Source organism: Perognathus longimembris, chromosome 13 (assembly GCF_023159225.1).
Source record: "Perognathus longimembris pacificus isolate PPM17 chromosome 13, ASM2315922v1, whole genome shotgun sequence".
Taxonomy (NCBI): Eukaryota; Metazoa; Chordata; class Mammalia; order Rodentia; family Heteromyidae; genus Perognathus; species Perognathus longimembris.
This window is the reverse complement of record NC_063173.1, coordinates 13,166,846-13,178,129: the sequence shown is the minus strand read 5'-3', so window position 1 is coordinate 13,178,129 and position 11,284 is coordinate 13,166,846. Positions and strand designations below refer to the sequence as shown.

At 42.3% G+C, this 11,284-nt stretch overlaps 2 protein-coding genes and 1 pseudogene across 2 annotated transcripts; 2 read left to right on the top strand and 1 right to left on the bottom strand.

Annotated features, from left to right (window-relative positions):
• The first annotated feature begins 846 nt into the window (after positions 1–846).
• Positions 847–1,800, top strand: LOC125362328 (olfactory receptor 52M1-like). Its single transcript, XM_048361116.1, has one exon. The coding sequence runs from the start codon at positions 847–849 to the stop codon at positions 1,798–1,800; it is 954 nt and encodes a 317-aa protein (XP_048217073.1).
• A 1,873-nt stretch (positions 1,801–3,673) lies between these two features.
• On the top strand, positions 3,674–4,083 carry LOC125362026 (annotated as a pseudogene).
• A 2,143-nt stretch (positions 4,084–6,226) lies between these two features.
• LOC125362025 (olfactory receptor 52K1-like) lies at positions 6,227–7,214 on the bottom strand. Its single transcript, XM_048360680.1, is given in 2 exon segments — positions 6,227–7,177; positions 7,179–7,214. Coding segments are annotated over 2 exon segments (987 nt in total).
• Between the last annotated feature and the right edge of the window lie 4,070 nt (positions 7,215–11,284).

Genomic DNA, 11,284 nt, shown 5'->3' with positions numbered 1-11,284 from the left:
TACTGGGCTAATGGGTGATAATGTTGCTATTTGTCAGTGATTAAGAAAAGAAAAAGAAGTGCAACTAGGTGCCAGTGACTCATACCTGTAATCCTAGCTACTCAGGAGACTGAGATCTAAGGATCTCAGTTCAAAGCCAGCCCAAGGAAGAAAAGTCTATGAGACTCTTATCTCTAATTAACCACAGAAAACCAGAAGTGGTGCTATGGCTCAAGTGGTAGAGCACTAGCCTTGAGCTGAAGAGCTCAGGGACAATAAACAAGCGCAGAGTTCAAGCCTGACAACCAACAACAATGGCAGCAAAAAGCATATGTGGGCACTAAAATGAATACATTGTATGGATTTATATTGAACCATTGCACAGTGACCTTTCTGGGGTCATTTTGTTGCTATTGGTGTTTTGTGTTTTGCTTTTGGGGGGTTTTGTTTGGGGAGGGTTGAAGTTCAGGGCCTTGTGCTTGCTAGGCAGGCATTCTTCATCTGAGCCACGTCCACCCACCCTCACAGAGATCTTTCTGTATTTTCCACTCCAAGTAGAAGTTTGCCAAATTAAAATGTTTTGGTCAAAATAATGCAGAATTTTGGAGATCTCTACCATACTGTCAGGCAGTTTGGCAGCAGCAATAACGAGAATGCCTGTTTTGACATTTAACAATATGAATACTTCTTATAAAATATAGGGGGTATAACGATTCTGCAAGTTCACATCTAGAATTCTTTGTCACAGATGCGGCCAGTTGCCCGGATGGAAATGAGGATCGACTCTCTATCCGTCAGGGGCAACATCTCTCAAAGGAGTAGAAACCTAAAACAAAGAGAGCTTGGATACTTTCACACTTCTCAACTATGTTCATTTCTCATAATGCCTGCTCCGTGCCCGCCTCATTCTGGCTCACGGGCATCCCGGGGCTCGAGGCCCTGCACACCTGGCTGTCCATCCCCTTTGGCTCCATGTACCTGCTGGCTGTGGTGGGGAACGTCACCATCCTGGCCATGATCAAGATGGAGCACAGCCTGCATCAACCCATGTACTTCTTCCTGTGCATGTTGGCTGTCATTGACTTGGTTCTGTCAACTTCTACCATACCCAAACTGTTGGCCATTTTCTGGTTTGGGGCTCACAACATTGGTCTGGGTGCCTGCTTGGTCCAGATGTTCTTCGTCCACTGCTTTGCCACTGTGGAGTCGGGCATCTTCCTGGCCATGGCTTTTGACCGCTATGTGGCCATCTGTGACCCATTACACCACACCTCCGTGCTCACCCATGCGGTGGTGGGTCGTTTAGGGCTGGCTGCTCTGCTCCGCGGGGTGTTCTACATTGGACCCCTGCCCTTACTAATTCACCTGAGGCTGCCCCTTTACCGGACCCAAGTCATTGCTCATTCCTACTGCGAACATATGGCTGTGGTCACCGTGGCATGTGGTGACACAAGGATCAATAATTTATACGGAATGGGAATTGGCTTCCTGGTATTAATCCTGGATTCACTAGCCATAGCTGCCTCGTATGTGATGATTTTCAGGGCTGTGTTGGGATTGGCCACTCCCGAAGCCAGGCTTAAAACCCTAGGTACGTGTGGTTCTCACATCTGCGCCATCCTCGTTTTCTATATCCCTATTGCTGTTTCCTCTCTTACCCACCGCTTCGGCCACCGTGTGCCTCCCCATATCCATATCCTTTTGGCCAACTTTTATCTTCTCATCCCACCCATCCTCAACCCCGTTGTCTATGCTGTTCGCACCAAGCAGATTCGAGAGAGACTTCTCCACATTATTAAAGCAGGAACTCAGCCCAGGTGACTGCCCTATGTCTGGGGGAAGTATAAATATTTAGTCATCCTCTCAGGAAAACCTAGGAAATACCATGGTCCCACCTCAATGGCGGAGAGAGGACTCTGAGAACAAGCTTAAAGTCTATTCTGTTTGGTCATGGACTTTTACAAGGCAGAATGTGTAGAGAGGGGAAATCAGGTCATAAGTTCTTGTGCCACCATTCTTTTTCTTATCTATTTAATTATATGAAATTCAACATATCAAGCATACACATACAGACCACAAGAAATGAGATCTCTCCTTTTTTATATATATGAGGTCTACTTTCACTATGAAGAATGTTATTTTAAAAAATTCCATAACACAGAATTCTACTCTACCACCTTCTTAAAGAACTTTTAGTTGAAATTTTACAATTGCTTTGGCAAATTGTTCCAGTCCTCTTGGCTTGCCCTCCCAAAATGACATTTATTAAAGATGGAGAAAATATGAATTGAGAAAACAGTTTTCCTTTGTTCTTCTGGTAATTGGGAGTTGAACTCAAGGCCTCATGCTTTCTAGGTAGGCACTCTACCGTGTAGTGAGCCACATCCCAAACTCGTTTGGCTCTAGCTATTTGGGGGATAGGGTCTCCCAGTTTTGCTCTAAGAATTTAGTGTCTTTGACCTGATTTGATTATTTGACCCTTGGTATTAATGGCAAGTCTGGGAATGGTAGAAAAAGTAGAAGGGGTTATAGAGGAAAAGAGAAGAGCATCCTAGGAAATATCTAATTCTTCCACATCTACACAAGCCAGTTTCTTTTATTTTACTTTTATTGTCAAGGAGATGTACAGAGGAGTTACAGTTACTTATGTATGGTAATGAGTACATTTCTTGTAGAACATTGTTACCCCCTCCCTCATTTTTATCCCACTTTCCCTACGCCCCCACTCCCTCCCACCAAGTTGTAAAGTTCATTTCCAACATAGTGTCTTGTGAGTAACGCTGTTGCATTGATTGGTTTACCCTTTGTCCTTTGTCTCACCATTTTATTGTTCCCCTTCCCTTCCCCAAATCAGATAAACGTATATACAAGGCACGGGGTACCAAAAACCTCTTTTCCTTATAACTTGTGACTTAAGATTCCTGAGTGTTTGGTCAGTAAGAATAGCAAATTTTACAAACATACAGCATGCTATGAATGTACAACAAGAGCTTGGGAGGAGGCAATAGATGAGAGGCTGAGCAGGTGAATACGATAGAAGTACATTGTACATAATTCACAAAGAATGAACGATTGCTCTCTTTCTTTTTTCCCCTTGCAAGCCTCACTGAGTTAAATCTAGAGCATGATGTTCCTGCTAGACAGGGACTGGCCATGAGAAATGCCTCTGCAAAAGACTGGGACTAGACATCTACAAGCCGAAAGAGGTATAGCCTTCTGGAGACCTCAGAAACCACGTCTCTGCAGTGTTACACCTTTACTTCAGTATTCTTAAAGAAAACCATTTACTTTTTTTTTTAATAATATGATTAGTGGATTGATTCTGTTTTCAGCCACTAAGGAAACTGAATTACTAGTTTTAGAGGAAAGAAACCAAACATAGGACAAATGTAAAATTATTATTGTTATTATTATTACCAAAATGAGTTCGATGAGAATTTGTTTTGCAAGGATTTCTCCTTCCCAAGAATATTTTCTGGTTCAGTCCTGCTGGCGAGGAAAGGTGGGTGGGAATGAGTTTTTGAAAGAAATACATAACCGATGGCTACAACTATGTTAAGGTTAAAATGAAATAGCTGTGATCAAATAGGTGAACAGAAAAGAGGTAGATCGCAGACAGATTTTCACTCAAGAAAGTCACTATTCTCTCCACCATCTTGGAAGAATACTGGGAACAGGACTTCTGAAATGCAAAATGTCAGAAAGGCTGTTGGGCAAGGCCACTTTTGCTGGCTATAAGTGGGATCTCCAGACTCAAAGGGAGCACAAGACTCTCCTTAACACTGAAGGTGTTTATACCCAAGGACATAACGATTTCTACCCGGGCAAGCGATGTGCTTATGCATACAAAGCAAAACACAACACAGTGACTCCTGCGGCAAACCAAATAAAACCAGAGTGATCTGAAGAAAGGTAGCTCATGTTCATGGAAACAGTGGGATGGTTCATGCCAAATTCCCAAGCAACCTTCCTGTTAAGGCCGTTGGACACAGAAGCCATGTAATGCCTTACCCTCCAGAATTTAAAGCAATGAAAACTAAAGTTGTGCTCTTGTGTTTTAAAAGAAAGTCACTGCTGTTCATTATTATTATCAATTATTGTTAACATGATTTCTAGTTGCATTGGATGCTGTGGGGGTGTTGTATAGGGTTGTTCTCTTGACAAGGCTGACATGGCACTTCCCAGATTAGCTCTCCCTCTGTGGTTCCCAGTGAGGACTGGCATGAGAGACATTTTTGTAACATCAGGAAGTAGAAACCAAACAACAATCATTATTTTCTGAAGGGCGGTGTAGAGTACAGATTCTGCTTTGGTGTATGTTCCTTGATACCAGCTTTCCATGTGCATTGCCATCTCAGAGCATCATCTCCCACAGGACCTTGTCCTTCCATTTCCCCAAGTCTGTTACCAGGGATGCTGTGAAGCTCTGTGGTGAAGGCTCGACTCGGTCCTTAAGATCCCCTTAGTACTGAGGTGTGGGGCCAAAGTGGATTCTAGGCTCTGCTTGTAGATTTCAGTCCTCTTCGTTGATTGTTCTTCATTCCTCTTTGTTGAGACATTAATCACATCCAAGTTTTCTTCCTGTCTGTTGACCATGAAGACCTAAGGCCTCGTATCTAAAATAAACCCTAGTTTCATTTTACGAATAGGCCTTACTGATCAAACCCACTGATATATCAGGCTTTTTCCTACAGGGCCTCCCCTACCCAATCCAAGGCAGAAATTAAAGCTATATAGTCAGAACTCTAAAGACAGTATGTGTTTTTAGAAGAGGCACAAAATCACCCTTACCTCAATTTTAATGTTTCATTGTCTTCTTGCCCAATCCTTTTGGCAACAAGAATGATATCTATCCCTAGCGCTAGGATGGCTTACTTCTGAAGGTTTCCTTCCCCCAAACTGCTGTTATAATTATTTCTTTGAAGATATGAACTACTACAGAGCATAGCTTCATTGTTAACTTAACATCTGAATAATAATATTCTATCACTATAGTAATTATTTCCTTACCTTCAGAAGTCTTAGCTTAAAGAGGGATAGGTGTTACTGCTGTTTCCACAGTCCATAATTCAAATACGGTACTCAAACCCTGTGCAGTGTCTCATGCCTATAATCAGAGCTATTCAAAAAGCTGATATCAGAACAATCACAATTTGAGCCATATCTCAAGCTAAAAGTTTAACCAATAAAAAGCTGTATACATAATAAAAATTAAAAAGTTATATGCATGATAATATGATTGACATAAAAGGTATGTCAGAAGACTCATTTGATAACTGTTCAATAAAGAAATTGTCTATGCATACAGCTCAAGAAACAAGTTAAGGGGCTAGGAATATGGCCTAGTGGCAATAGTGCTTGCCTTGTATACATGAAGCCCTGGGTTCAATTCCCAAGCACCACATATATAGAAAACGGCCAGAAGTGGTGCTGTGGCTCAAGTGGCAGAGTGCTAGCCTTGAGCAAAAAGAAGCCAGGGACAGTGCTCAGGCCCTTAGTCCAAGGCCCAGGACTAGGAGAGAAAGAAAGAAAGAAAGAAAGAAAGAAAGAAAGAAAGAAAGAAAGAAAGAAAGAAAGAAAGAAAGAAAGAAAGAAAGAAAGGAAGGAAGGAAGGAAGGAAGGAAGGAAGGAAGGAAGGAAGGAAGGAAGGAAGGAAGGAAGGAAGAGAGAAAGAAAGAAGTTAATAATTTGGGTTTTTGTTGTGGGGTTTTATTGTTTGTTTTTTGAGTTTGGGGTTTTTTTTGCCAAGTGGCAAGCACTCTACCACTAGGCCATATTCCCAGCGCAAGTTAATAATTTTATGTAATGGAAGGCATAAGTCTCTTCGTAAGTGGGCCTTGGTCAAGTGTAGAGGCAATAGCATTGAAAGGCAATAGGCTGAAAGTCACTTCTTAGAAGAGAAGATGAGGTGTTTTGTGTTGTGTCAGTCTTTAGGTCACCAGATTTGTAATTTGTTTGTTCACTCACACTCTAGATGGAGTAGGCACCACAATCTCATCAGCTTGAGCCAAGCTCCACAAATATTTCTACTCTTGTCCATGTAGCTAGCAATGTCATTTTAGGAATTTTTGCTTCCTTTAATCAGATGATTGATGATTATGATAAAGTAGGATGGTCACGCCTCTGCTATCAGATGGACTCCAGGGGCATGCCTCCTCTCATCTGACTTGGGAACCTCTGAGGAATGGAATTGTGAGACAAGAAATTTCTGCATTTATCCTAAGGCTTTTCCTTTCCATCCAACCTGTCATCCACTCAGGATAGGGTTGGTAGATAAGAAAAGAACTATCCATACATCTTTTCTTTGGAATAAACTGAGAACATGATCACGAACCTGTTTGGTCTTGACACCATAAATGATGGGATTGACCATGGGTGGGAAAAGAAGATAGAAGACAGCCAAGAGTATATGAACACGAGGGGCTGCTGTGCGAGCAACACGGTGCATGACTGAGGAGATGACCACAGGAGTGTAGAAGGATAAAATGGCCCCTATGTGCGACACACAGGTCCCAAATGCCTTGTAGCGGGCCTCCTGAGAAGCCAGCTGTAAAACAGCCCGAAGGATGAAGACATAAGACAAGACAACAAACAGCAGGTCCAACACCACAATAAACATGGCCACAGCAATGCCATAGATATTGTTGAAGCGCGTGTCCCCACACGCCAGCCTTACCACAGCCATGTGCTCGCAGTAGCAGTGGGCAATCGCTGGGCCTCGGCAGTAGTGAAAGCGCCTCAGCAGAAAGGGCAGTGGAGTCATGAGAGCCACAGCTCGAGTCACGGTGGCCGTGCCCATCTTGATGATAAGGGACCTGGTCAGGATCGTGGTGTAGTGCAGGGGCTTGCAGATGGCCACGTAGCGGTCAAAGGCCATGGCCAGCAGCACTGCTGACTCCATGATAGCAAAGGAGTGGAGAAAGAACATCTGGATGAGACAAGCATAGAAGTTGATCTCCCGGTCTCTGAACCAGAAAATAGCGAGCATTTGGGGAAGTGTTGTAGAAGAGAGAACTAAGTCAATGGCTGCCAACATGGCGAGGAAGAGGTACATGGGCTCGTGGAGGGCGGCATCAGCCTGAATGATGAAGAGAAGGCTACAAGTGACCAGTAGAGCCAAAGTATAGGCAATACAGAAAGGGATGGAAATCCAGATGTGTAAATGCTCCAAACCAGGAATTCCTACCAACAAAAAAGTTTCCTGGATGGGTTAAGGTGACATTGAAGGCTGACATGGCTCCCAGAAAACTCCTAGTTGATTTCCACAGGGCCACTTCACCTTCAATGCACGCATTCCATGGCACGCATGATAGAGTTCAACTTCTGATATGCCACCTTCGAGGGTGAAGTTCCCATTGTTAGGCTTTCAACGAAATCAACAAGTTCTCATAGAAATAGAGAAACATAATCCTCTTTCCAGACCTTGAGGAAATTTGATCATTATTGCGTGAGAAAATATTAAATATCCGCAGAATTCATAAGACAACTGCTATAAAGGAATGGAGAATCGGCCATGTTTTCTCTGTTCTTGATACCAGGAATATCTTGGGGGAGAAAAGGGAAGACAAAATGTTTATATAGATTTATTTCTTTAGCACATGCAGTTATATCTTCCAGGCAAGATAAACTCCTAGGCACGAAGGCCAGTTTTCTCTCTTTAAATTTCAGACTTCTGTGCACATACAAGTCAAACAAATAGATTTTTAAGAACACAGTGTGTTCTCTCTGGGACTACTCTGACATGGTCCTACATATGTCATATGCAGCTATATATGGGTTTTTTCCCCTTTGTGTGCCAGTCAGGAGCCTTGAACTCAGTGCCTAGATTCTGTCCATCAGCTTCTTTGCTTAAGGCCCAAGCGCTACCACGTGAGCCACACCTTTACTTCCAGTGTTTTGGGTGGTTCATTGGAGATGAGAGTCTCATTGACTTTCCTGCCTGTGCTGGCTTTGAGCTGTGATCCTCAGATCTCGGACTCCTAAGTATGTAGGATTACAAGCATGAACCACTGGCACCTAGATTAAATTTGTATTTCCTAAAAATAATTTTTTTTTTTTTTTTTTTGGCCAGTCCTGGGCCTTGGACTCAGGGCCTGAGCACTGTCCCTGGCTTCTTTTTGCTCAAGGCTACCACTCTGCCACTTGAGCCACAGCGCCCCTTCTGGCCATTTTCTATATATGTGGTGCTGGGGAATTGAACCCAGGGCTTCATGTATACAAGGCAAGCACTCTTGCCACTAGGCCATATCCCCAGCCAAAAATAAAATATTCTTTAGCCATACAAAACACTTCACTTGCTCAGCATCTGCCTTAACTAGTAACTACCGCATTGGTCCATTCAGAGACTATAAGCATCATTGCAGAACATTCCATCCAAAAGATTAACTCTAGAGGATATCTTCCAGATCCTTTTAACACCCATGGATCTCTGAATATAACCCTAGTGTATGGGGGTGGGGGGTGGAATTTTTTTGGTACATCATTGAAATTCATGTTAACTCTCTATTTTTTTTATTTTATTTTATTTTTTGGCCAGTCCTGGGCCTTGGACTCAGGGCCTGAGCACTGTCCCTGGCTTCTTCCCGCTCAAGGCTAGCACTCTGCCACTTGAGCCACAGCGCTGCTTCTGGCCGTTTTCTGTATATGTGGTGCTGGGGAATCGAACCTAGGGCCTCGTGTATCCGAGGCAGGCACTCTTGCCACTAGGCTATATCCCCAGCCCTTAACTCTCTATTTTTATGTAGCTCAAGTACAATCTAGAATTCTCTACAGCAGGCTCAACCTGCTCAAATATCGTTTGAACTTGAAATGTTCCACTCTGAATTCCACTTTCATTCCTTCCTGTAATTGCTTTCTTTAGGAGAATCAGTGGATTCCATAAGAATCACATCATTGTTCCTTCACTGTTTCAAGCAGCTCTACCTCTCAGAAACTTTCATCTTAGTTGAACATTCTTTCTTAAAGCCTAACTTTATACCTCATTTTATTGCTATTGCCCACTTCTCTGGATTCTCTTGTCAGTCTCCTGATTCTTTTTTTTTTTTCCTCTGAGGATTTACTTTCTTCGGGTTTCAAACTTGAACTCTGTTCATCTTGACATTCACAGAAAATTTAGTAAACAACTTCCATAAACTTAATGAAATACTTTTACTTAATAGGTTAAGGAAAAGTCTATGAACATCACAAATGACCTTTATTAGCAAAGCACTTGAATGTTTTAGGTAGGTAATAAAAACATTACTAGTTGAACATGGTGGCATGGGCCTATAATCCCAGTATTCAGGAGGCTGAGACAGGGACTGATTATAGTAAGATCCTGTCTCTCAATAACAACAAAAGTCTGTATTGATTAAATTACATCATACTATGGTATTAACTGTTTACAAATCCATTCAAAGTCATGTGAAGTCAGCACAACCAGAAAAGGGGAGAGAGGGAAATGGGAAGGGAGGGGGAGGGAGGAAGGGAAAAGGAAGGAAGGGAAAAGGAAGGAAGGAAGGAAGGAAGGAAGGAAGGAAGGAAGGAAGGAAGGAAGGAAGGAAGGAAGGAAGGAAGGAAGGAAGGAAGGAAAGGGACTGAGAAGTCAGCACAGCAGATTGGGTGAGAACGTATTAATATCAAAAATATTCAGGACAATAGCCTTGATAGGCTATTGAACACAGTATTTTTAAGGAGCAGAGAAATATTGCTATGTATTAATACTAATAATTAGTCAAATAATTGGAAAACAGAGCTGGGTTCTGTTTACAGATGCAGAAGACTGAATAAGTAGACAAAGCAATTTTAGCAGAATAAATGGGATGCAGAATAAGTTAGAGTAGAAAAAAAGAGGCAATGAAGACTAACAAAGGCCCCTTCTTGAGTGATTTTGTAGCAAAGCCTGGGAACTAAGTGTGGCACTGGAGCAAAGTGGAATCAGCAAGGTTGTTTTTGTTCACTTTTTTTTTTAAGTGAAATTTTACAGGCAAAGTATGCTGGCAAACCCTGTAACCTCAGCACTGGGATAGGACCCTGAGCTTGGGGCTTACCTGAACCTATCACTCAAGGGGGCAGCATGCTTCCAAACTACAGAGAAATGAAATACAGTGAACACTGCTTCAACGTTCCCAGAGCAGTACATCATTCTTAGAGATTCCACATATTTACCATAGTTTTCTTTTCATCCTAACATCTCAAATGCAAGTTTATAGCGTGCCCTCTACACTCCAGACTAGCATACCCAACTGGCCTCATACTCGTCTCACAGATATCACTGACCCATCACGTGATTCAGAACTTTTGATTACTCCCTTCCAAGTGTCTCTTCAGTGTCAGAAGACATCATCCTCTCCAAGCAGTTGTTGCTCAACCTAAAACCCAGTCCTCCTTGATTCTTTCCTTTCTCTTTGTGCCATATTCAATTTATCAGCAAGGAATATACGAATGTTCTCCACAGTTAAAGCAACACCTATTAAATCATCATTCTTCTTGTCTCTCAGCTACTATTTTTTAAAACATTGCATTTGGGTTCTCCAATACCTGTTCCTCAGACAGATTCTCACCACGTTGTAAAGTAAAGGGGCTATGACTTATTCACATCTCTAATGCACCAAACAAAGCATGACTACCAGACTATTGGGAACACACCTTCTGGCTCATCTCACAAGACCTTCTACACAAGCTCAAAATAGCTGTTTTGGGTGTGTGTGTGTGTGTGTGTGTGTGTGTGTGTGTGTGTGTGTGTGTGTGTGTGTGTCCTGGGGCTTGAACTTAGTATCTGGACACTTATTTTCTTACTTAAGCATTTCTTTCTCTTTTTTTGGTCAGTTATGGGGCTTGAACTCAGGGCCTGGATGCTGTCCCTGAGCTTTTTCACTAACCAATCTTTATGCAAATAAAAAGGCATCTCATCTGTCCGATTTCTTCTTCCAAACAGAAGATATCTAACAATTCATGAGTCTTACATCTATGGAAATGCATTCAAAATTTTCTCCACCCAGAACTCAGGAGAATAAAAGGAGCTCATCTACTTCACCTAATACCCAGGGCTCAATACTCCAAAGTAGATGTTTTACTCTACTTGAGGAGCCAAAATGTCCATGCCAAACCACAAGCATGCTCTTTCCCTCTCACTGGCTCTCATCCTCTCCTTCTCTCTCATAAACATGCATAAAGGAGACCTCTATGCCCATAAAATTCTCAGATTAAAAAAACTAATCAATACCCTATATTTTTAGCAAGATATGAGAATAAGCAGTTGAAAGATTAAAACTCAGCAACAGGAAGATATTCAACTAAAGCCTCTTAAGAATGTGGCTTCCCTCAT